The sequence below is a fragment of the Physella acuta genome, unplaced genomic scaffold (assembly GCF_028476545.2).
Source record: "Physella acuta isolate Inbredline_101_S28 unplaced genomic scaffold, ASM2847654v3 ptg000855l, whole genome shotgun sequence".
Taxonomy (NCBI): Eukaryota; Metazoa; Mollusca; class Gastropoda; family Physidae; genus Physella; species Physella acuta.
This window is the reverse complement of record NW_026732372.1, coordinates 51,577-78,752: the sequence shown is the minus strand read 5'-3', so window position 1 is coordinate 78,752 and position 27,176 is coordinate 51,577. Positions and strand designations below refer to the sequence as shown.

At 31.7% G+C, this 27,176-nt stretch overlaps 2 protein-coding genes across 3 annotated transcripts; one reads left to right on the top strand and one right to left on the bottom strand.

The window, feature by feature from the left end:
* Positions 1-2,696: 2,696 nt before the first annotated feature.
* LOC131952135 (KICSTOR complex protein ITFG2) lies at positions 2,697-12,237 on the top strand. 2 transcript variants are annotated; one of them, XM_059314659.1, is made up of 13 exons: positions 2,697-2,748; positions 6,417-6,607; positions 6,934-7,029; positions 7,149-7,190; positions 7,297-7,368; positions 7,644-7,746; positions 7,902-8,032; positions 8,483-9,030; positions 9,503-9,678; positions 10,105-10,193; positions 10,809-10,926; positions 11,340-11,516; positions 11,701-12,237. In XM_059314659.1, the coding sequence occupies exons 2-13, from the start codon at positions 6,485-6,487 to the stop codon at positions 11,784-11,786; spliced, it is 1,761 nt and encodes a 586-aa protein (XP_059170642.1). In that variant the 5' UTR covers positions 2,697-2,748; positions 6,417-6,484; the 3' UTR covers positions 11,787-12,237. The 2 variants fall into 2 exon arrangements, with proteins under 2 accessions (XP_059170642.1, XP_059170643.1); XM_059314660.1 differs by lacking the exon at positions 2,697-2,748 and adding an exon at positions 5,689-5,713.
* Positions 12,238-12,348: 111 nt separating this feature from the next.
* Positions 12,349-26,883, bottom strand: LOC131952133 (centromere-associated protein E). The gene is made up of 25 exons (XM_059314657.1): positions 26,816-26,883; positions 24,799-24,854; positions 24,281-24,366; positions 24,095-24,184; positions 23,836-23,936; positions 23,577-23,684; positions 23,383-23,467; positions 23,206-23,273; positions 22,888-22,947; positions 22,602-22,732; positions 22,310-22,439; positions 22,029-22,148; positions 21,767-21,898; positions 21,551-21,605; positions 21,068-21,288; positions 20,779-20,862; positions 16,177-20,544; positions 15,654-15,705; positions 15,404-15,491; positions 15,138-15,226; positions 14,772-14,899; positions 14,495-14,689; positions 14,075-14,284; positions 13,374-13,664; positions 12,349-13,056 (listed from the first exon to the last, which is right to left on the bottom strand). The coding sequence occupies exons 2-25, from the start codon at positions 24,843-24,845 to the stop codon at positions 12,976-12,978; spliced, it is 7,020 nt and encodes a 2,339-aa protein (XP_059170640.1). The 5' UTR covers positions 24,846-24,854; positions 26,816-26,883; the 3' UTR covers positions 12,349-12,975.
* Between the last annotated feature and the right edge of the window lie 293 nt (positions 26,884-27,176).

The following is a 27,176-nucleotide window of genomic DNA, read 5'->3' as shown; positions in this document are numbered from 1 at the left end:
TTTGTGTACATTAAAATGCATGCATGATTGCTTTGTCCAATTCAGTACAATAAAAGTTTGTGTATAATTTTATACGGGTTACTCCTTTAATCTTTTTAACTTGTATTATGTTAAGCAATAATAGCTAGCATTTTGATTGAATATTTTTTCCCCAAATTGTTTTAATCCTCTACAATCAATAAATTGTATGAGTACAGTATTTATTTATATCATTTTTACGTTATATTGTTTTTACTTTGTGTACATTAAAATGCATGCATGATTGCTTTGTCCAATTCAGTACAATAAAAGTTTGTGTATAATTTTATACGGGTTACTCCTTTAATCTTTTTAACTTGTATTATGTTAAGCAATAATAGCTAGCATTTTGATTGAATATTTTTTCCCCAAATTGTTTGAATACTCTACACTTAATAAAATGTATGAGTACAGTGTTTATTTATATCATTTTTATTTTATATTGTTTTTAGTTTGTGTACATTAAAATGCATGCATGATTGCTTTGTCCAATTCACTACAATAAAAGTTTGTGTATAATTTTATATAGTGTATTGTAATTTGTTTTAACACATTCAATATGCACCTTATTAAACAATACACTGCAGGACAGTGGTAAAATAATTTGTCACAAAGCAAAATAAATGTGACAGTGTGGTCAAGGACCTAGGATTTTCCTGTCAAGTCCACCAACCTCTGGTGAGGGAAAAAGTAAAGATGACTTGGAGTAAAACAGATGTACTCTACTTCATCCATCCCCAAAGAGTAACTTTTTCTGTTAAATTCTTGTATAATAAATTTGGACTACTGAGTCTGGGATTTATTCCTTAATTGTGTTGTAATACATAGAAATCAAATCTCAAAATACCAAAAATATAATTATTGTTTATTTACTTATGTATTTAATTGTATAAATCCACTCAAAAACAATGGCAAATGTTTTGATTAAACACTTATCCTCTCATAACATAAAGAGAAAAATTATTTGCAAAATAACATGAAAAATTAAAGCAAAGGACAAAATATAAGATTGACAAGATCTCAAGATGAATGCTGTAAATAACACTTGATAACAATCTATCATTGCAAGTATGTATCCAATACACAAGATAAGTTCATAACTATTTAATACAGTCTAAATGTCATCCCTATGAGAATGATTTATTAACATTATAAATTACACTTTTATAGCTTCTAGGACTGTCTAGAAAACAGAATAAAAAACAAAACTGTCTCTAGGAGTCAATAAAACACTTCAACTGTCTGAAAATCATTTAACATGGCTTGTTAGTAGTTAATTAAATAATTGTTGGCTTTTTCTGTTTTCTTTTTAAGAGAGACACATGTTAACTCTTCTTGACCATTTATGATTTTCTATGTTGTCCAATGATAAAGTTTACGGACTGAATCCACATTATCAGCTGAAAGTTTGAAAAAATTGTTGAATTTTGCATACACAAAGCATGGAGCATTGGAGCCTTCTTGTAAGGAAAAATAGCCTGGAAATATAAAATGGTGGATGTGATATTCTACTGGCTAAACTTCAAATCTATATACTAGATATCAGTTCAATTGCTGGAACTGTACATACAGGATACAATTTTTCTGGAGCAGTAACACTTGTTGTATATTACTGCTAGGGTCAGAGTGCTAGGAATAGGATTAATGTCGAAGCTGAGGTAAGGGGAAAGATACTTGCAAATATATCCTACCAACTATCAGGAGTTTTACAGTAATAAACTACATAATTGTTATATGGTGGGCAATTTGTTCTATACAACAATTTGATCTATTTTGAATTTGATCTATACAAAAATGGAGGGCGGGGGGGGGGGGGGGGGGGGGGAAGATTCCCTTTTTTTTTTTCACAATCCTTTACCATAACAAACAAATGTAAATATTAAACTGTTTTTAAAATAAAACAAGATAAAAGGTATACAAAGTATTAGTGAAATTTTAAAAATGAAAGTAATTAAAAAAAAAAAAACTTTTACCAGCACAGAATGCAGCAACACTGTCAGGAAACTGGTAGAGAACAATCTCTTTGCTGTGTTTGGCAATGTATGCCTAGCCACTCCATGAGCAGCATACAACTTCTTCTTGCCCATTACCCTAACCCACAGACAAATAGAACTCAGTATAACCTATTGTTATTTCAAACAACAGCAACACAACCATGCTACAATTACCCCATTTCAGGTTATAACTGAGTCTAGGTGAGTATATTTTAATTCAAATATTGGAAGAATTTTAAAAAAAATCAGATGTATAATACTTAGATCTATAAATATCTCATTAACGTTACTAAAAATCTGCCCATGATAATAAGGTCACACTTTTTTTATTATCAACTCCATCGTCACATAAAAGCAGTACCCTATCAACACCGCTACAATTTATTTCAATAAATTTGAGTGCCTCATCCTTAAAAAGTAATAAAAAGGGATATAACCAAGCTATGTTGATTTTTTCCTATTTAATTGTGTTGTTTCCCATTTGCAAGAAAATTTTGAAATTTATAAATATACTATTTATTATAATATTATATCTACCATAAATTATACTTCACTGTTTGCCATCTAAGTAAGTTTTGTTAAAAATGTAGCTAGGCCTAATCACTATTTAATTTGATAATTTAATATTAATAACACATACCTAAACAGGGGGGGGGGGAGTGGAGTATTGTCTCCCTTGAAAAAGTCCAACCACTCTCAACAAACATGGAGTAGAATAATAACAGCTTACCAGACTGTGGGTTGATTCTTACATCTAATCTAGATCTAGCTATTTTAATGCTAAATTTAAAAAATTAGCTGGTCAATTATCTAGGTCTAGATTTACATTATTAACTTATTCCAAACTTCATGCAGATTCTAGGTTTATTTTCAGATGATAGATCTATCTAGATCTAGATCTAGATCTAGTCTTGTCTTTAAACTTTAAACTTTAATGGACACCAGCGAGAAAAGTCTCAAATGGCAAAGGCTGTCAGGTAATCTATCGTTTTAGGTACGTAAAATCGCCCGCGACTAGTAATGTGAAAAACAGGTGACTCCTTACATTTTAATAATTATTTCACATTTTGAGGAGGATTTATGTTTTGAAAAATACAAAAATGTTTCCTTGTTTCATTTATGTACCTGTTTCTAAACAATTGAATTAAAACTTTTCAGTAATAAATGAACACCAGCGATGTTTACAACAGATGCAACCATGCTCATTTACTATAGCAGCCATTTTGTTAAAGTTTTATTTTTATAGACTTATAGCGCAAGATTCAGGCGGAAGTCACTCTATTTTACAAATGGCTGCTGTTTATATAGCAAATCTTGCTTGCAGACACTGCTGTTTAAAGTTCATTTCGGGCCTATATTGATATATTTAGCCATTGATTTAGGTTTATTATTCATTTATCTATAATATTTGACACAAACATATCACAATATACTTCTATTACAGCCTTGACAATGAGGCAACGTTTTCGTACATTAATAGCCGCGGGCGATTTTACGTACCCAAAACGATAGATTACCGGCTGTCAAAGGTATTTGAGAGGTGTATAACATTCATTTAAAAATCATGCACAGCGTATTTACAATTAATATGGTTATAAAATCCTGTCTGTCTGGTTTTTTTCGGACTTTACTAAAGATTGGATGTATTTGATGTTTAGGTAATCTATCGTTTTAGGTACGTAAAATCGCCCGCGACTAGTAATGTGAAAAACAGGTGACTCCTTACATTTTAATAATTATTTCACATTTTGAGGAGGATTTATGTTTTGAAAAATACAAAAATGTTTCCTTGTTTCATTTATATACCTGTTTCTAAACAGTTGAATTAAAACTTTTCAGTAATAAATGAACACCAGCGATGTTTCCAACAGATGCAACCATGCTCATTTACTATAGCAGCCATCTTGTTAAAGTTTTATTTTTATAGACTTATAGCGCAAGATTTAGGCGGAAGTCACTCTATTTTACAAATGGCTGCTGTTTATATAGCAAATCTTGCTTGCAGACACTGCTGTTTAAAGTTAATTTCGGGCCTATATTGATATATTTAGCAATTGATTTAGGTTTATTATTCATTTATCTATAATATTTGACACAAACATATCACAATATAGATCTACTTCTATTACAGCCTTGACAATGAGGTAACGTTTTCATACATTATTAGCCGCGGGCGATTTTACGTACCCAAAACGATAGATTACCGATGTTTATAATATTTCGGTAACTAAATAAAAATTAAAAAAAAAAGCAAAAACAATTTGGTTTTCATGTGTAATGGAGGCGAGCGAGTTGACGAGATTCCTTCCATAATGTTGTTGTCATGGAATAAAAACGTGTTTTTTTAGATTTAGACCGTAAAAAAAAAAAAAAAAAAAAAAACTTAAGCCTAAAATTAATTTAGAAATTTTATATTCTTAGAATAAATGCTATAAAAGTTGCAAATCCAGAGAACTTGAAAATAATTTGTTGAGTTTAAGGCTACATTTCTATTTATTTTCATCAAGCCTAAGTTATAACCGGATGTTTCACTTTCGTAAGACAAATATTGATTGGCTGTACAGTAACTTAGTGATCGATAACTATTTGTTTACAAAACTTTGCAGATCAAGTTTTTAAATGACAATGCAAATTAAAAACCCCATTACCTAGTTTTCTATTTTTAGCTTACAATGTGTACAATAAAATCTATGGCAGCCTATCCGGTTATAACTTAGGCTTGATGAAAATAAATAGAAATGTAGCCTTAAACTCAAAAAATTATTTTCAAGTTCTCTGGATTTGCAACTTTTATAGCATTTATTCTAAAAATATAAAATTTCTAAATTAATTTTAGGCTTAAGTTTTTATTTTTTATTTTTTTTTACGGTCTAAATCTAAAAAGCACGTTTTTATTCCATGTCAACAACATTATGGAAGGAATCTCGTCAACTCGCTCGCCTCCATTTAAAAACTATTTTTTTTTTTAAACTTTAAAAAGTAAAAAAAGTCTTACTTAGTTTTGTTATAGTTATGGAATGATTATGGGTAATCTATCGTTTTAGGTACATAAAATCGCCCGCGACTAGTAATGTGAAAAACAGGTGACTCCTTAAATTTTAATAATTATTTAACATTTTGAGGAGGATTTATGTTTTGAAAAATACAAAAATCTTCCCTTGTTTCATTTCATTTATGCAGGCCCTACCTGTTTTTAAACAATTGAATTAAAACTTTTCAGTAATAAATGAAGACTAGCGATGTTACCAACAGATGCAACCATGCTCATTTACTATAGCAGCCATCTTGTTGTTTTTTTTACTGTAAACTTATAACGCAAGATTCAGGGGAAGCCACTCTAACTTTCAGATGGTCGCTTTTATATAGCAAATCCTGCTAGCAAACACTGCTGTTTAAAGTTAATTTCTTGCCTATATTGATATATATTTAGCCATTGATTTATGTTTATTATTCATTTATCTATAATATTTGTCCTCATTTGTACATTACTAGCCGCAGGCGATTTTATGTACCTAAAACGATAGATTACCTGATTATGATTCTACTCTAGTAACTAGATCTAGAGTTTACTAGAGTAGATCTAGAATCTAGTTAGATCTAGTACTTATATCTAGATTAATCTAGTCTAGAATTCTCTAGATTGTCTAGATCTAGACTAGATCTTTTTTTAGAATCTACTAACTTACAAACTAAGTCAGTAGGTTAGATTAAAAATTTAAATTTAAAGTAGATCTAGATTTAGAATAGATCTAGAATCTTGAATCTACTTATTTTATTGTTCTAGAAATTAATTTTAGAGAATATGTTTTTTTACTATTTTGTCCCAAAACTCGAAACCATATGAGACAAGTTGTTAGGGATTCCATTGAAATTCATTCAATCTTGAAACCAAAATTTTTTTAACTTTATTAGACCAGAATAGATCTATCTAGACTAGATCTAGATCTAGAAAGAAGAGGAATAATTTTTTTTCTATTTAAAAAGAACAAGGGAAACAAAACAAACTTGAACATTTTATAAAAACCTAGGGCAGGGGCCCAGGCCTATATATATTTATAATTATTATTTATATTATTAGGCTAAATAAATCTTAGGCCCATTTGCTAAACTTAAATTTTTAAAATTCTAAATTCTAAAGATTAGGGCCAACTATTTTACTCTAAAGATAAATTCAGGGGTTGTTCTTTAATGTTAATTTGCATCAATAATCAAGCAGGCTTGTTTAAGTATGCTTATTTAAAAGTAGTATTAGACTAGTAGTTTTTTTTTTATAAAGTTATCTGTAGACCCATATTTTAAAGTAGACATAAATAATAAATATGACAAAATAAATACATTTGGTTTCATATTTTACTTTTGTTTTGTTTATATTAGTTTATAAATTGTATTTTTACTTTTTTTCAGGGACGGGAATAACCTGTTTATGAATTAAAACTTCTACTGTTTAAAAAGAGTTGATAAATGTTAAGAAAATGGCTAACGATCTTACCAACTCAATTATGAGGACAGTTTCTTTTGTTGAAAGAATTGAATTTGAGTTTCCTGGTAACATTATGACTCAAGCCATGGTACTAGCAGATGTTGATAATGATATGGTAAGTGGCTACTATTAAGTGCACTTTTATAAATAATCCAGCAGTTTATATTATAATGAGGGATTGTTACTATAGTATTTTAGCAGACTTTAAATTATATGTATTATTTCTATTTTTTAAACTTGAGTTTATGGCTACTTTACCAATGTCTAAAATGTCTAAATGAAAAACTTACTTCTACTGATTTTAGCAAAATAGTTTTTAAACCGTTCCCTCTTCTTAACTTTTAATTGATTATTCATAAACAATTAAAATTTTGCATTCAATTTTTTTTTAATCTGTGTTAAATATATTAAGAGATTATTGGTTTTTTTTAAATCTTACAGTCGAATGAACTTGTGGTCGGAAATATTGAAGGTGATATTGCAATCTTTAAGGGTGATTCACCCACACCTTGGAAGAAAACTACAATATGTGGCATGGTTAGTTTTTTTTTATTTAAACTTTTTTTCCCACAGTTAACCTACATTTCAAATTAACCTACATCATTCATAAATCTTTAACTAATTTAATTTTGTTTTTAACTTCTCAACTTTTACAGCTGACCTGCTTAGCCGTAGGTGAAGTTCATTTACCAAAAAAGGTGAAGCTTTCATTTTAATTGCCTCTAATTAATTAGTTTAGTTCAAATAGTTTGCTTTTATTTATGATCTACATTATAATGATGTTTTTTTTTTAAACTTGTGCAGAATAGTCTTGTTTGTATGACCGCTGAAGGCTGGTGTTGCATATATGATATCAAGTCCAAAAATTCTGCTCAGGTTTGTGAGAATCAAGCATGTTAGCAGCTGTGTTCTTTGAAGTGTTAAATTTTTTTTCCAGAAAAAAATATAATTTTTGTCCAACTCTAATCTCTGTCTATACACTGACCCAACCCACCCCATTATTTATACCCTATCATAACTGGACCAAAAATCTTTTATTCGCAATTGAATCAATACAGGTTTCTAAAACTAATTACGTTAAATTGTGACTAGAAACTATTTTTCCTTGACGCTTAAAATATTTTAGTATAATTTTTATTAATATTTTACAGAGTATGACTAACACAGAGGAAGAAGGAGAAGGGCGTATGAGCAAACCTTTCTTCACACAAGAGCTTCCCGCTAATGCAAAAGTGATGTGCCTAGCTGATATTGGTAATGAAACTTAGGTACCTTTTCATATATGTATAAAATATATTGCTTGCTAATCTTTCAGCTATAAAATTGATCTCACAACAATTGCATTTTTTTTTCATAAAATCTTGCAAATTCAGGGTTTTAAAAATTTTGTTTCCCATTTAATTTTTCAGATTCTGATGGATGTGTTGAGATGGTTATTGGGTACTCTGACAGAGTAGTGCGTGCATTCAGATGGCAAGAGACACACGAATCAGACAGTGGCCAGTTTGTTCTGATACAAAGATGGCAGCTGGCAGGACAGGTTTATTTGTTTACATTTCTATTAAACTAATACACTTCAAACATGGTTTTTTACTCTTTTTTTTTGCATTTGTTAGTTTTACCTAGACTCATTCTTTTTATTTGATTAACATGACTTTAAATACTAACACAGTTTTAAATATATGACTTTAATATGATCACGGATTGACACTAAACATTTCTTAGATGTATTTTGTCATACTTTATTTTGCAACTTAAATTTTACATATAAATCTTTTCAAAATGACATTCACTATTGCCATTTTGAATGATGATTTGTTTTCTGAATGAGTTATGATTTTTTTTCTTTATTTTTTGCTAATTAGATCAATTTCTGGGCATTAATTTTTCACTAATTGTAATAATAAGTTACTTGTTTACATTTTATATTTAGTCTGGGGGAAAAATTTTCTTACTAGTTCATTCTTTATGCCTTTTTTTATAAATGAAGATTGGGAGCATCACTATAAACTACAACAAGGAACACCAGCCTGAAGTAATGGTGTCCCAGCCAGGGGCAGCACTGGTTTCCCTGCAGCTGAAGACGCCATTCAGACACATCAAATCTGACAGCTGCCTGGACAGGATGGCCTGCAACAAGCAGGACCACATGCCTGAGAGGAGCGGCAGCTTCATCACAACAGTCAAATCAGACTCGTCCGGCGCAAACTGTGGTCACAATCCTGACGCTCATATGAGCAAATCTGACACTCTGTACAACCAGTCAGCTGATTTGTCTTCAAACAAATGCTCAAACCATCAGTCTTCAGACAAATACTCCAGTTTATTTCTCAATAAGCTTGACTCAAAAACTCCTAAACAAGGGAATAAGCAGGATGCTGGTAATAAAAGTTTAAAATCAGAAAATTCACCAGAACAAAAGGATGATAAACAGATCCCAGGATCCCCTACAACTATTGGCAGCAACAGTCCCTTGGAGTCTTTAGAATATTCTGGGAACAAATTAAGCTTGCAGCTCAACCATGATACCTATTGTGAGTAAGTAATAAACTTCTATACAATTCAGTCAAATAATTTTTATAATCTGGCTAAAACTAAAAACTAGCTTTGCTATTAGATTTTTAGTTTAATTACTGTAAAAATCCTGATTGTTGGTAGGCCCTACAGAAGTAATAATTTTGCCCATACCTCAGCTGTGAGATTAATTCTAGCACTTTGACCCTGGCAGTAACTTAAGAAAATAAATCTTCAACTAGCCGACTCGCGGCGTACCATATGCCGCTACTTAGTTGTTTTATTTTCTACTTTTCAGTAATTCATAATTTGTGAATTCGACACTAACAATGCTGCAACTGTAAATACTTGCTTTTAAACACTATCAGTAGCTTGTTAAGGACGATATCCCCCCCCCACCCTCTCTACCCTCCCATCCCCCCTCCCCCCCATGTGAAAGTAGCCTCCTTATAGTTACCTCCCCAAAGTTTCAAATAAAGATGAGAATGTATTTCAGTGAGGAGATGTTCAACACCAGTTTCATATACCATCCTTTGGCTCACAAGCAGACCAGAAATAAAGACACAAGTACTGTGATTGTAGGTGGTATCAACAGGGAAAGGTCAGCCCATTCAACAAGTGATGCTGAGTCACAGCTTGGATCTACCTACTATGCTCTTGCTACTCTTGATGGTGAGGATGTGAAGAGTTCATTCTGAATTTGATGATTAAGATTAATAAATTACTGGTTAACTCTTTACACACCAAGCTGTATTATTTAAGTTGGTTTTAGATAAATGCTTTATAGATGTACCACAAACATGAAAACAAAAGTATCAGTTAAATGTAAAAGTGTAAATCTTGGTATTGGCAAGCACAACCATTGTTTTAGGTTTAAACTAAAATATGTTTTTCTTTTTTAATCACTTTTTAAATAATTGTATTGAAATATTTGTTGTACTGGCTTGTGAATTAATATGATGTGGTTCATTTATTGTTTATTCAACTGAAAATATTAACTGTAGTTAAATAAAATTTAGGACTATTTAACTATTAAATAGGGGCCTACAGATTTCCTAATTGGAATGTGATTGTTGTAAATATTTTTCTGTTTTTTAGGTTCACTTATTTTGGTAGAGAATGATTCCATTCTTTGGTCTTTACAAGTTGATCACTACTTGTTTGCATTAGCAAAACTAGATGTTACGGTAAATAATTAACTTGACAACCTATATACAAGTAGCCATTTATAGATATCATTATGGGATTACTAGTGCACATTAGCCCAACATAATTTTCAGTGTTAGAGCAGTTGGTTTGTTGTCATAAAATGAGACCTAAAAATAAATTCCATTTTAAGTTAAGTAAAAAAGTAAAGTTCCCTTTTCAAACCTGACGGTCTATAGGGCAAGTGAAGTAGAGTTCACTTGTTTCTGTGACATCTGCCTATAAAGAGATAGTGTGGTCAGCACTATATCTAGCCACCTTTACTTTCCCTAACGTGAATAAGTACCCTTCAGAGTTTGGTGGACTCAGGGACGGTCAACTGACTTGAACCTGTATTTGAACTTGAGACTTATGGGTTAGCTGTCCAGCTCTCTACCGCTAGACCACTCCGTCCCTTCCATTTTAAGTAAGTTCACATTAATAATGTTGGGATTTGTGGTGTTCACAGAGGGTAAAAAATAATGTTGCACATATTTGAATTAAAATATACTCACCTAGCCTCAGTTATAACCTGAAATGGGGTAATTGTAGCATGGTTGTGTTACTGTTGTTTGAAATAACAATAGGTTATAGAGTTCTATTTGTCTGTGGGTTAGGGCAATGGGCAAGAAGAAGTTGTATGCTGCTCATGGAGTGGCCAGACATACATTGCCAACCACAGCAAAGAGATTGTTCGCTATCAGTTCCCTGACAGTGTTGCTGCATTCTGTGCTGGTAAAATATGTTTTATTACATTTTTAAAATTTCATTATCCTGCATTGTCTATGATACTTTGTATACGTTTTATCTTGTTTTATTTTTAAATACAGTTTAATATTTACATTTGTTTGTTATGGTAAGGGATTGTGAAAAAAAATAGGAAATCTCTTCCCTGCTCCATTTTTGTACAGATCAACACCCCCATTATTTTAAAACAAATTCACCACCATATAACAATTACATTGTTTGTTTGGAACATAAGTTAATAACTCTAACAAGTGTTACTGCTTCAGAAAGATTTTTTCGTTTTTGTACAGTTCCAGCAATTGTACTAATATCCAGTATACACATTTTATAAACTTTTTGCTCGTATCACAGATTTGAAGCTTAGCCAGTAGAAGATCACATCCACCATTTTATATTTCCAGGCTATTTTTCCTTACAAGAAGGTTCCAATGCTCCATGCTTTGTGTATGCAACATTCAACAATAAAATTTATATTTATCCTAATATTAAACTTCCTCGAGTGGAATCAACCAACTTGCTACAAGTTATGAGCAGGAAAAAGGAGACCCATGAATTATTAGAGAAACTCAATATTGACCGTAAGTTTAATTTTTAAATTTATTTTCCTCTCAATGAGATTAAGGAATTATGTTTTATTTTAAACAGAAAAGATTAAGATTATCAATTCTTTTATTCTAATTCTTTAAATAGCAATGAATCATATTTGAGCGTTATTTTTTTATCATAATTATATGTGGCTATCTATTTCTTTAAAACTTTCAGCTGATAATGTGGATTCAGTCCGTAAACTTTATCATTGGTGCCTCTATGGACAACATGGAAAATCACAAATGGTCATGAAGAGTTAACATTTGTCTCTCTTAAAAAGATAACAGAAAAAGACAACAATTATTTACTTAACTACTAACAAGCCATGTTAAATGATTCTCAGACAGTTGAAGTGTTTTATTGACTCCTAGAGACAGAGCTTTGTTTTTTATTCTGTTTTGTAGACTGTCCTAGAAGCTATAAAAGTGCAATTTATGTTAATAAATCATGCTAATACTGATAATATTTAAACTGTATGAAATAGTTATGAACTTATCTTGTGTATTGGATACATACTTGCAATGATAGATTGTTATCAAGTGTTATTTACAGCATTCATCTTAAGATCTTGTCAATCTTATATTTTGTCCTTTGCTTTAATTTTTCATGTTATTTTGCAAATAATTTTTTTGTTCATGTTATGAGAGGGTAAGTGTTTAATCAAAACATTTGCCATTGTTTTTTAATGTATTTATACAATTATATACATAAGTTAATAAACAATAATTATATTTTTGGTATTTTGACATTTGTTTTCGATGTATTACAACACAATTAAGGAATAACTCCCGGCCTCAGTAGTACAAATTTATTATACCAGAACTTGAAAAAAAAGTTACATTTGGGACAGATAAAGTAGAGTACACCCGTTTTCCCCCAGTCATCTTTACTTTTTCCCTCACCAGAGGTTGGTGGACTTGACAGGAAAATCCTAGGTACTTGACAACTAGGTATTTTACAACTGTCCTGCAGTATATTGTTTAATAATGTATACGATAAAACAAATTACAATACTCTATATAAAATTATATACAAACTTTTATTGTAGTGAATCGGACAAAGCAATCATGCATGCATTTTAATGTACACAAAGTAAAAACAATACAATATAAACATGATATAAATAAGTGGATAGGTACAGATATTCAGTAAAGGCACAGAAGTAAAAGTTGTTGGAAAGTAGACAATATTTTGTGAAAGTATTATTTTACAAACCCTGTACTCATACAATTTATTGATTGTAGAGCATTATAACACTTTGGGGAAAAAATATTCAATCAAAATGCTAGCTCCTATTTTTGCTTAACAAATACATGTGATAGAAAAATAATCAACTGTTCAAAATCTTTGAAGTTAAAAAAAAAAATAATTCAGCATATTCTAGTCTAAAACCAGCTCACAGTGAATATAATTCAACCTAAGTTATAAAATGGTAACAGTACAGATTGTTCAATTTAGTTTAAACTCAAGTGTGTTAGATGAGTTTTCAGACGATTGATGTTTTGACTGCTCAAAGGTTTTCAATTTTTCCTGTAAAAAAAGGTTCAAAAGATTAAAAAGTTAACTCATTAAATTTTAATACTGTGAATGTAATTAGTATAGCTAAGTACTTGCAAACAGACATCTAAATATCAAACAGATTTTGTTTCCCTTTTGTAATAGTTGTTCAAATCTAACACCCTGAAATCTAACACATTCCTCATAAATCATTTCCAAACAAGATAACTAATGAAAAACATGATGCCTCTACATACCTTAGCATCAACAATGCTTTTTTCACCCTCTCTCATAAATAACTTGTAGATAAGACAACATATCAAAACATGATGAGTCTACTAGAAACATACCTTCAGTCTATTGATTTCTTTTTGTTGCTCCTTTATCTGTCTCTCATGAGATATAACAATAAAATTTTCAACCACCCCGCCAGAAAGATGCTTGGTAATATGTGAGTTTTCTTGATCACTTCTGGCTGAGTGTTGCCTTTTACTGGCACTGGCTGGCTGCATCTGGTTGACTTCTGCCTGTTGTGATGATCGACTAGAGTCTCTCCTGTTTGCTGCTTGTTCTGCTTGTGGTTCAACTTTTTCTACAACTTGTTCTTGACCAGCAGCTCTCTTGATCTTCTGTAAAGTTTCCTTTAAAATATAAAATTTCCCAAATTTAGAGATTCCAAACAATTTTACTTAATACTATATAAATAGCTTTCATGTTTCTAAAAAATTTGAATTGTTTAGTTAAAAACTATTGATCATATATTTGAAGATAAATTGCAAGATAAAAACTGTAATTATATTACTGAAAACAAACCCAAAATCCTATTAGGAACATAATTTTTAAAAATCAAATTAATTTTTATTATCCAAGCTAATTTCACACTTTCCATTATCACCTTGTAGACATTACTGTATTTTTATTATTATTCCATTATATCTTTGTAGACATTATTGTATTTTTATTAAGTTTAAAATGTTTTAAGCATACATTTTATAGTTGTTTCCTTTTTGTTAGTTCGACTAAATACTATTGCTACAGACCAATTTCTTACTTTTAACTCTGCTATTTCTTCAGTCAAATGAATTATCTTCTTTTCATGTGTACAGTTCTTCTCCAGTAAAGATTTATATTTGGGGTATAGTGTATTCCACTTCATATCTCTTCTCTCTATTTTTTGCCGCAACTCCCTATTGACATTCTCAGACTCCTTGAGGGAATTTTTTAACATGGATGTTGATTCGTTGTCAAATGTATTTTCATTCTGAAAAACACACAGCTAAATAAGAATCAACAGGTCAAAATCGGTCAATATTAAAAGAATATAGGTTTTTATATTTTATAAACTATTTAATTGTTGGAATTTTAAATAGCCCCTGCATACATGATGTTGCACCTTTTTTATTCTCCACCCAAATATTAATGTCACAAAAAACCACCACACATGATTAAATTAAAAACTTTATACTCCTACTGTTTTATCCTTGAGTGGTGCAGATTGTTTGAATTTTGAAAGCTCTTCTTCTGACTTGTGTAACTGTGAAGATTTCTGATTCAGCATAGAAAACAGTGCCTCGTTCCTCATGCATTCATTCTCCTGCATTTCTTTCAGTTTCTCACACTCAGATTTTAAGCAAGTAAACTCAGTCTGTAAGTTCCTGTACTTAGTCTGAAATAATGAGTAAAAAAGACAGTTGTAAATACCAGAATCTAAAAAACAACCGTTAAAGGTTAAAGGTGCTGGGACTAACCTCCTGCTCTGCTGTCTTTTTCCTAAGATCAGATAACTCTAAAAACTTGCTGGCATTTTCAAACTCAATTATCTTTCTGAGGTGATCAATAGAGGGAACAGGCTGACTTGGGACACGCTGTTCAGCAACTAATAGAAAAACATTAAATTGCTACAATTGTAGATTGTAATGTGTAACACAAAGGATTTTTTTAAAAACTATTGATGATGGCTTACTTATATACTTTTTTTAAAGACAACTAAAACTTAAAAACTGAAGATTGGAACACTTATATCTATTGCCATTCATGTATTGTCAAAATAGTATCAGTAACAACATATATTGTTACGAGTGAATAAAATGAATCAAAGAAACTATATTACTTACAAGATGAATCAGCATTATTTCTCAGCTTCATTTTAAGATTATTGATTACGCCTTCATAATATTCTTTACTTCCTTGAAGAGCTCTGTTTCTAAAATGATAATCAGTGACAGAGAATGATTAAGTTACTGAAATTAAAGCTGCCTGGTATTGAAAAAATTTGATAACAATATACAAATGAAACATATATATAAATGTTAAGAACAAAATACCTTTAAAAAGTATGATAAAGAAATATTTCTAAATCAAAGATATAAAATGTACATACAGTTCTTTAACTTCTTTTTTGAGAGTTTCAATCTCTCTAAGATTTGAAAAATGGGTGTTGACTTTTCCCTGGAGTCGTGAACATTCCTCTAAAAGATTTTAAAAATACATTAATTAATCATAGCATTGACTTTTTTAGAATGTATTAGATTTGGCTCATGTTTAACAAGTAATACATTATTTCAAATGAAGTGTACATGTGACCTTCTGGTTCATAACAAAACAAAAGTGTTCTTACAAAACAAACTTACCAGATTTTGTATGTAACTCAGCTTTCAGGCTTTCAACTTGCTGTTCAATTTCCTGAAGAAAAAAAAAGGTTTTTCTTAGATTTAAAAATACTTAAAATTAAATTATTAATTTTATCCCTCCCCTTGCCATTTTTTAAACTTGGAAACAGTTGGTGTGAACTAGTATATTTCATGGTTTTTTTAATAAAGAAAATTAAATTATTATTCAAATCACATTCTTTTTACTCTGATTTATCATTTTATTTGGTAACAATTGATGCTGTATACTAACTATACTTAAAATACCCTTTTAAAAAAAACTAATAAATGAGTGGTTAACAGGTTGGTTTAGTTCACACCATTATATTTTCTACAATCCAGTCTAACTTCATTTTAGAACATGAATTCATTTACTTTTATCGTACTATAGAACATGAATTGACAATTTTAATGAAGTGTATAGGCCTGCTCATGTTTTTAAAAAAAATAAAAATGAACATGTTCTTCCTTTAATGGTTAATATCTGAATAGAAATGTTATTTACCTCACACTTTTTAGCAGCTTCTTGTTTCTCCTGATCTCGAGTGGCCAGAATTTGTTTTCCCCAAGTGATCGTTTTCTTACAGTTTTCTATCTCCTTCATGGCTTCTTCCAGCTCAGTACTTCTGGCTTCACACTCTGCCTGCCACTCCTGTATACATTCAAGGTACTCCGCTTGGTTGAACTCTCTCTGCTGTTCTTCCATTTGTTTCATTTGTTCCAGAGTAGCGTCCCTTTCGTTCTTCAGCTGACTGTGCAGATCATGTAACTGGGCAAGTTCTGTTTTATATTTTGAGATTTCTTCAACCATTTCCTCAGTCGATATATCCCTTGTTCTCTTTAGCTCTTCTACCATTTTTTGCAAATCATTTACTTCAGTTTTATTTTTTAAAAGTTGTTGATCTTTTTCTTCAACTAAAGCATCAAAATAATTACGCAATTGTTTTAATTCAGCCTCATATTTTGTTACCTCTGTAGCTGAAACACATATTTCACTCTCTTTGTCTTTTAAAAGGGAAGACAACTGATCTATTTGCTGTTTGTATCTCATTATTTCATTGTCCTTGTCATCTCTGTCTTTCTTTATCTCTTCTAGACAACTCTCAAACTGTTTTACATCCATTTCATGCTTGACAAAAAGACCAGCCTTTTCATTAGCCAAATCATCACGATCCTGCTTTAACTCTTCAAGAAAAGCTTGCAACTGAATTAATTCTGTTTTGTAGTTTGATACTGTACTTTCATTATTCTTAACCAAGGTATCCCTTTCTATTTTTAGCTCATCTATACAATTATGTAAGTGTTCAATTTGTTTTTCATATTCAGCACTTTCTCTAGCTTTATCCTCTTGTAAAGATTTCTTTTCTCTGTTAAGATCATCAATGATATTTTGCAAATTGGCAATTTCAGTTTCACATTTTATAACCATGCTTGCCTTTTCTTCACTAGTAAAACAACTTTCTGCTTTTAACTTGTCAACAAGATCTTGCAGCTCAATTAGTTCTCTTTCAGATTTATCAATTTTGATAGCATTTTCTTCTGCTAAAATATTTTTTTCTAATTTCAGTTCTTCACAAATATTATTCAGGTGTGCTATTTCAGTCTCGTACTTTGAAATCTCACTAGCTTTCCCAGTTTCTAGAAGATACATTTCATTCTTTAGCCTTTCAATAACACTAAATGTGTTTTCAATTTCTGTTTTATATTTATTAACAATAGTTTCTTTTTCCTGTATTAAGACATCTTTTTCCTTCTTTAACTCATCAATCAGATTAAGTAAATGATTTTGCTCTGATTCATACTTTGTGTACTTTTCATCATCTAAACTGTCTTTGCCCCTAGATAACTCTTCCTGCATCTCTTTCAATGATTTCCTCTCCTCCTCAAGAGTTTCCTTCTCACTTTCTAAATCACAGTAAAGTTCAATTTTACTCTCAATATTTTTTTCCTGCTCTGCCAGTTCTTCCCTGAGTTTTTCAATCTGTAATTTTTCTTCTTCTAACCTTTCTGCTTCTCTGACCAGTTCTAGTCTCTTCTTATCCAAGTCAAAATCAAGTTCTTGGTCTTGATTTGCAGACAGATCCCCTAGCGTGGCAGCTTTCTGTTGCAACAAGTTTTCGTAAGATTCTTTGTACTGTGTCAACTCCTCAGCAATATGCTTATTCTCATCTTCCAAAAGACGCAACTTTTCAGTCTGTAACTTTTCTTTTTCTAACAGTTCTGCTTGTTTCGCAAGCTCCACTTGCCTTTCATCTGAGTCAATTACAAGTTCTTCGTCTTGATCTACAGACAGATCCTCTTGTGTGGAAGCTTTCTGTTTTAACAAGACTTCATAAGATTCTTTGTACTGTGTTAGCTCCTTTGCGATTTCCTCATTTTTATCTTCCAACAGACGTAATTTTTCTTGCAACATGTTCACATTATCTGCATGTTCTTGTTCTAAGGAAGATTTTAAATTAATTAATTTACTATCAAAATCATTTTTATTTATCATAGAATTACTTTCATCTGTTGGAAGTTGCTGAGCAATATCTGTGGCATTACCAGAGTCAAATTCTGAAATCTGCTCCTGTAAGGCATCCTTCTCTTTCTTTAAATTGTTTAAACATTCTAGCAGGTGTCTCTTCTCCTCTTCAAACTTTTCAAGTTCACCAGCTTTTTTTCCTGATAAACTATCCTTTTCTTTAGTTGCCCCTTCAAGCTGACTGCGCAGTTGTGTTATTTCTAATTTTAAATCTTCACAAGCTTGTTCATCGTTCAAGATTTGACTATTGTTCTCCTCTGCATTTCTTTGCACTATTTTTAACTCTGCTTCATATTTTGCTACTAAATTATCATTTTCCTGTAAAAGGTTATTTTTTTCTTTCTTTAACTCATCAATCAGATTAAGTAAATGATTTTGCTCTGATTCATACTCTGTGTACTTTTCATCATCTAAACTGTCTTTGCCCCTAGATAACTCTTCCTGCATCTCTTTCAATGATTTCCTCTCCTCCTCAAGAGTTTCCTTCTCACTTTCCAAATCACAGTAAAGTTCAATTTTACTCTCAATCTTTAGCTCCTGCTCTGCCAGTTCTTCCCTGAGTTTTTCAATCTGTAATTTTTCTTCTTCTAACCTTTCTGCTTCTCTGACAAGTTCCAGTCTCTTCTTATCCAAGTCAACATCAAGTTCTTGCTCTTGACCTGCGGACAGCTGCTCTGATGTGGTAGTTTTCTGTTGCAACAAGTTTTCGTAAGATACTTTGTAGTGTGTCAACTCCTCAGCAATACGCTTATTCTCATCTTCCAACAGACGCAACTTTTCAGTCTGTAACTTTTCTGTTTCTGACATTTCTGCTTTCTTAACAAGCTCAGCTTGCCTTTCATCAGAGTCAGTAACAAGTTCCTGGCCTGTGGAAAATTCCTCCGGTGTGACAACTTTCTGTTTCAAAAAGTTTTCATAAGATTGTTTGTACTTTGTTAGCTCCTCAATAATTTGCTCATTCTCATCTTGCAACAGACGCAACATTTCTTGCAACCTGTTCTCATTGTCTACATGTTCTTTATTTGAATGGATTATACTGTGACTCAAACACTGTGAAGTATCTCCATCTATTGAAAGTTGATGCATGTCATCAGGAACGTTAAGTGTTTTTTGTTCTGCTATTTGGACCTCTAAATCATTTTTCTCTTTCTTTAAATCATTTAAACATTCAAGGAGATACTTATTCTCCACCTCATACTGTTTAAGTTCATCTTTTTCCTCGGCTAATGTTTCCTTTTCTTTCCTTAACATGTCAATTACACTGCGCAACTGCATTATTTCTGATTCATATTTTAGAATTTCAGCTTTTTCTTCAGAGGAAGCACATGATCTGTCTTCTTCAACAATGCTCTTCAACTTGTTAAGCTCTGTTTCATACTTTAATGCATCACTAGCCTTTTCCTCCAGTAAAATTTTATTTTCCCTCCTTAGTTGTTCTAGTACATTGTTCAGCTGTGTTAGTTCTGCTTCATATTTCATGTCTATACTCCCCTTCTCGTCAGCTAAAACAGCTGTTTCATTATTATGCTGTTCATTGTTACACAGAGCAGCTTCATAGTTCTTAGACTCATGTTCTTTTTCCTCTCTCAGTGCATCTCTTTCCTTCTTCAGTTCATCAAGCAGCTCATACAACTGATTCCTCTCTGCCTCCAGTTTTGTTGACTTGAAAGCCAGCGTGATATTCTCTTCATTTTCGATCTTGAAATTTTCTTTTTCATCTTCCAGCTGCTTGTAGGATTCTTGAAGGAACTTCCGCTCTTCTTCAAGAAACTTTTTCTCTTTTTCAATATTATTCAGCATTTCAATTTTATCTTCCATATTTGCCATTTGCTCTGCTATTTCACGTCTTAACTTCTCAATATTTTCTTTCTCTTTTTCTAGTACAATTCTTTCCCTTTCTAGTTCACTTCTTTCATAGTCTAGAGCCAGCTTGTCTAATTCATCTTTGTGACAGTCTACCTCCTCATTTATTGATACATCAGTTGTGTTAGATTCAGGTGTATCATATTTATTCTTGTCTGACACGTCCTCGGATTCATCCTCCTCAATTAAATCGCTAATCCTGGATCGTTTTGGCTTTAAAAAACTACTTTCAAAAACACTATCATCCCCTTTGAAAGCCCTTGAATACCTGTGTCGTTTTGAAAAACTGTTGTCAACATTTTTCCCATTGAATTTGGCTTGGGCACTTTCATCAGTCAACTCCAGCTCGTACTGCACAAAGCTCTCATTGGATACAAGATTTGGCCTAGCGCCCTCTATGCCCTCACTGTAATGTTCGTCAATGGAAAAATTTGTTACATGAAAATCTGGTCCAAGACTCATGTTGTAGACTGAGCTTTCATTGGGCTGAAAATTAATAATTTGTATGTTAGTAATTATGATAAAATATAAATGCATAACCCAGCATGCTGGATGAGACTGAGGGCATAGGACAGAGCTGGAAAAATCTAAAAAAAAAAGAGTGGCAGGAGACAGTGGAGAACTTGAATTAAGGTCCCATGTTGACAATAAACTAAAAATAAAAATGTGTATATGTGAAAGCTAACCAAAAGTGGACATGGAACAAGAACATTTACTTACATCTAAGCCTCCATGCATTTGCTGAATCCTAACTTTGAGCTGCTTATTTTCTTTGATCAAAATATTTATCTGAGTCTTGAATTTCTGTCAAAAATAAATGCAGTGTAAACAATTGTCTTTAACACTATTTGTTATATTAAAGCAATAATTGAATTAAAAGGTTAAACAAAAAAAAGGGTTATTCAGTTAAGTTAGCAAAACGTTTACTACCTCTGAACACATAATGATTGTATTTCATATTACAAGTTGTGCTTTACAAAGCAACTGGAAAATCAAACAAGATACAAACCTGGACAAGAGCTTCTTCAACGAAAGCTTGTTCAAAGTCTGTAAATGACAGATCCCTGCATTTACACTCATGTGATCTGCAAGGGGAGCTTAATGAGTGATTAATGGACTGATCTTCTGCACCTGGAGCTGTAGGTGCAACAATGTTTTCATTTGGCTTGGTATCAAAGGACACCTTTTTCCTTATTGCTGGTGAAAATGGAATGTTTACTGTTGATAAATCTGGAAGTAGAATGAAAACAAAAATTAAATAAGGCACTGTAGAAGGTAATTAAGAATTAACTTCCTGCAAGTAGGAAATGTAATCATAAAGAAAACAGTAAGCAGGTCTAGACATTTTAAACTGTTGAAATACTTGTTTTATAAAATTAATGTCATTCAGAAAATTAAAACAAAATATTACAAATTATGCATTATCCTAAAGAGGAATAGAACAAAATACTGGCAATTCATGGACATAAAAATTAAAATGGAAAGTCCCTACCTTTCATAGCAGTAAATCTAGACATCTGGGGAACACATACTGTCTGTCTTCGATTCTAATGGATAAAAACCATTATAATTACTTTAAAAAAGTAGTTAAATATTGTGATAAAATAAAATGTTTGCAATAATAAAAATTTAAATTAGGATTTCAAAAAATGTAGAAAGGTATATCTGTGAGGAATTCTTCACAAAGACAAGTAAAAAATCTTTTTACCCTTTCTTTCTTTTCAATGTTTACTTTAGACGAAACACAGAGAATACTGCGCAGCTGTTCAGTCAACTGCTGCTGTTTCATTTTCTGCTCTTTTAACTCATCATCAGTTTGTGCAGAAAAGCCAGACTCTAACTAAAGGAGAATAAGAACATATTACCAGTAATGAATAAAAATAATTATTTAAAACATATTTATTTAGCATATTTTTATAAATTGCGAAAATCAAACTCTAATAAATTAGAATTTTTTTTTAAAGACTTACTTTCTTTATTACAGCCTTCAGTTTTTCTATTTCCTGCTGGGATTTTTTCAATAGAGCTCGGTCTGTAAGTACTTCATTTTGTTCAGGCTTGTTCTTGACTTTTTTAGCATTTAATCCAAACTATAATACAATTACAATAAAGAACATCACATAATTATACACATTTACTGTGAAATATAAGTTTCAAGTGTGTATATGTATGTTTGCAACATATATCCACTTACATAATGATTTAAATGTTTAATAAGACAACGAAATAAAACATTGTAGTACAAACTTACTCTGAGTGTAGAGTGAGTCTCCTCAACGCTAGTAGGAGATACTGTACACAAAATGGCTGTCTTTGAGTTACCACCTAGAGCATTTTGTAGAATACGGGTCAATTTACTATCTCTGTAGTTAATAAATGCACTGAAAGACAAAGAGAGAAAAATAAAATTGGTTCAAGCAAATAAAAAAAAATATATTTTTATGATCTAACATTAAATTTTTCTTGCAAAATTGGTTTAATAAATTAACAATTATTATATTAGTTTAATAGACCAGTATGAGCTACAACTGTAATTTTTTTACCTGTCTTCTTCACTCAACTTGCGGATGACCAATGCTAAAGTTGAGAGGGATTTATTGATACCACATCCTTCTCTGAACCTATCTCCACTATTCTCTCCAGCCTTTTCACTTCCAGCAAGATCCACAAGGTTCTGAAACATTGGGACAAGTGGCTTCATTAGTAACTAATTCTAACAATTCACTACACAATACATAAGCTTTATTAATAATTAAATCAGCATATCACAGGATTGCTGAAGTGATAAAGTAATTGTGTAGCTAGCTGTCAACTAAAAACATGAATTACCAGGTGAGACACATAAACTGAGGAGTTTTCTGCATCTTCTCTTTCTCTGCTTTCTATTACCTAAGAGGAAAAGATAGTTATGGCTAGACATTAAGTTTATTTTACTAAACATTAAAATTACTACTTTTTTGTGACAAAATGAAAACAAATAGTATTTAATTTACCCCAGGGCAAGTACATTTATACTTGGTACAATTTAACTATAAATTTAAAAATAAATGCTTACTAAGATTTTGCTTTATATAAAATTTAATGTATACTCTAAGTCTGCTAATACAGTTACTGATTTCCAAAATTTTTTTATTAAGAGCAGCTCACAATTCTAAAAATACAATGTGATCTTGAAGATGAATCATTCAGCTTTGTTTCAGCAATATGTCGTCTTTCTATAGCAAAAATAAACAAAAGAAATGTAAAATCGATAAAGAAATCCAGAAAAAAAATAAAGTGATTTAAACTAAAATGCACTATTTACAATATATTTTTTAGACTTACCATTGCCTTTAGCCAGCACTTGAGCAACATGACTTTGTGATGTGATAATTTCTTCTTTTAAGCCTTCTAGGAAAACATTTCTATCCTGTAAATATGACAAAGAATCACTATTTATCTGCATAAAAAATAATACAATAAAAATATTATAAAATTACAAATATATTATCATACATAAAAACATGTTACAAACTTACAAGGTCTTCTCTTAATAGTAAGATTGCATTGTCAGCGAGCAAGTCATAAAATCTTTCATTATAAAGCTCAACATAAGACACTCTCAGCAAAAACTCCCTTGTGGGACACTGAAATGAGAATTAATTATGGTTTCAAAACAGGTTTATCAAAGTCTACATTCAAACAAATACTACACAATTGTAAGTTTTTAAAATTTTCTCATAAGCAACAGGAAAATAAGCAAGAATATAACATGCAGCTTGTTAACGGTATACATACATTTTCAATGTATTCATAAATAGTTTTGATGGCAAATGTTCTCAATGCATCGAGAGTATAGGTCTTTCCACTGCCAGACTGACCATAGGTAAATATGGTACCTAAAAAGAGAGAATGAACAATTATCAAATGTGACATACAAGAAATCTCACATATGTCTTAATAAACATATATAATGCTATTTCTATGTCTGTAAAGAGCATTTTTAATCATTACAACTATTTGTATGTAGCCAACTAGTGAATGTCTTTTTACATACCATTAAAACCTTCCATTGCCTGCTTCACAATGTCTAATGCCAGTTCATTATATACTGTGGAACTTGATATTTGCTCATCAAAGACTCGATCTATATTCATTTAAAATGTTGCCAATGAGATGAATAAATATGAAATATAATTTGTTACTGGTATGTTTTATTAAAAGTTAATTGTTAATTACTTACCAAATACATAACAAGTATTTGACTGATCTAAAGTAATTGATGAATTGGTGCAAATCCATCGTCCTTTTAAACCTAAAGACTTCTCCCTATTAAAAAAAAATAGAGAAGGGCTATAAAGATAAATGGGGAAGCCTATTTACATTATGACTTGATTACACTATTTAAACACTAACAAAGTTTAAATTGAAATCTGAACAGCTAATTCTAAACAGAAAATATTTAATTACTACTACCAACAGCCTGCTTTTTTTTTCTCCCCTTGACTACTAAAAGTATAACATTGTACTTTGAAGTTAATGTAGTAAATGGTCAGCTAACAAGGGGCTGGATCTAATGGGTAGTAGGCTACTTGAAAGCTATAAAGGTGGGAGGGGCATATGTAATGGCTAATAACCTCAAAACAATCTAGTCTGTTTCCAAAAACCCTTTTAATAAAAATAAAAATTTCTTACTGCTCATTTTCAAGGAAATATGTAAATCTATAATATAGGCCTATAAGCCTTTTTCAAAATACTCACCCTGAAAGTAGTGGACGAACACGTACAGCTACTTTTAAGGAATCCATTCCTGAAACCTGCGTAGGAAAAAATATAATTCTAAATTCAGAAGTTTACATGGTACTTTTAATTTATGCTCACTAACAGGGCAATCAGTTTAATTTAAACGAGCCGACCCGCTGCGTATCATATGCCGCTATTTAATTGTTTTATTTTCTACTTTTCAGTAATTCATAATTTGTGAATTCGACAGTACCAATGCTGCCACTGAAAATATTTGGTTTAAAACACTACCCCCCCCCTTTCCCCCAACCCTATACCCCCCCCCCCCGTGAAAGCAGCCTCCTCTTAGTTACCTCCTCTAAGTTTAAAATCGTTTCAAACTAAATTATCTGCCCCTAATAGCTGTCACTAAACCCGGCTCTATGATTGTAAACATTTAGAGTGAACCACAGCTCACCAGACCGTGGGGGGGGGGGGGGGGGGGGAGTGGTAGTGATAGAGAGGAAGAGAGGGGACTGCAAGGTGCGCTTGCACCTTGTTTTCTAACGTCTCCCAGAAGAGAATTATATTATATATATAGATGATATTTATAGCAAATTTAGTATAGACCTACCAATAGGCCTAAATTTAATCATTATCAAGGTATTTCACTTTGTTTTGAAATGTGCAGCTGTTACTAAAGGTGGCCAGAAAGATGTGCAATGCTCAAACAGAAAAAAGCGCAACTAAACAATTGTACACACAAAAAGTGTGCAAAGAAAAATTTAAGCACACAAGAAAATTCATGCAGAAAATTGTGCATGGTGAAAATTTCACACCGGTAATCCAGCAGTTAGAGGTAATCCAGCAGTTAGAAATCAGAATCATGGCAATGTGTGTGTAAGTTAAGCTTGGATGTTTGAGTCTGTGTGAATGCATAGACATTTATTTATACAATTTCTGTAGATTTTAATAGAAAAAAAAACTTCTCACTTTCTTCTTAATCTGTTGTTATTAGGCCTATTAATTATAGATATACATCCTACTGATAAAGAAAAGAATAAGGCCGATTCTAGCCGGAAAAGTATCTGCATGTGCTCGCTCTACAATTACCTGGTTTTTCTGTTCATCTACATGTTCGCTGTTTAGGCCTATGTTTTGTATAATGGGACAGGGATTAACACGATAAATACTTAAATAGTAGATTTAAATAGGCTTCATGCTATTAAAATAGAACTTTAAAAAATATTTTATACTTAACTTGGGCCTATAGACTAGAACTCTTTACTAGCTTTACTATAAAAGCTAAACCCCCTGAAAACCCGCATGAAGCGCAACGGCTCGACCACACAGTACAGATATTTTTCTCAGAAGAATAAAGCTAAAAGAGTAATTGATCCTACTGCGCAGCTATTTACTTAAGTCATTGAGTTTTGCAACTTTTCCAAGCCAGATAATGATTGGGGGGGGGGGTGGGGGAGGTGAGATTTTTCGAGCAGTCCCTTCAAAATAATATTAATTAGGTCCCCTATGATAAAATTCGACCTGGTCAATTTGGCCAATAATGGGCAACCAAAATTATTAAATGTGTAGGCTATATCAGTAATAACGTAGGCCTGCATTATAAAATGTAATAGAAATATAACTGAAATAAATCTAGTTAAATTCTAGTAAATTAGAAATGAGTTTTGAGAGGTTGACAAAGTGAATGAGGGGAGGGGGCGGCTAAAATTCCAAATTGTTAGTAGATCTGCACTAATCTGTAGGCCTAGATATTAGATAACCATTCTAGATCAATATTTATATTTAATTTTATATCTAGACCGTGAATGTGTCACTGGCTGTGAGATTGGAGCTTGGTGACTGTTGACTAGTGTTGACTGTTGAGCTAGATCCATGGTCCATACAATTACAATCAAATAATTTGCTTTAAACCAATCTATGATTTAATATCATGCATTATAAGCAATTATATAATTAGATCTAGCATGATTTTAAATGACAAATGTCGTACTGTACTTTAAGTTTAAGTAAGGGTATTTCATGTGTAACTTACTGTACACTGTACACAACAGCGAGTTTCAGTAAATTCGAACTTCGTGTGTTTGTTATTGCTAGTACGCCATTGGTTGGATATCTAATGGTAGGACAAACACCGAAAGGACAAAATACTATTATTAGAAACCGACAAGAACATCTAAAATATTTTGTCCTCTCCGTATGAAATAGATATTTCCCCTCTATTGGTATATTTTATATTCATGAGAAAGCTCTACAGGAACCGCAATGATGGGAGCTATTTTGTCGCCAGATTAAAGTCGGGAGCCGTTTTGTCGGGAGTCCAGATCTGGGTTTGTAACCGAAAAGTGCTAGATCTAGTGGCTAAAACGAATTTTTCCCAAAAGTTTGTTTAAATA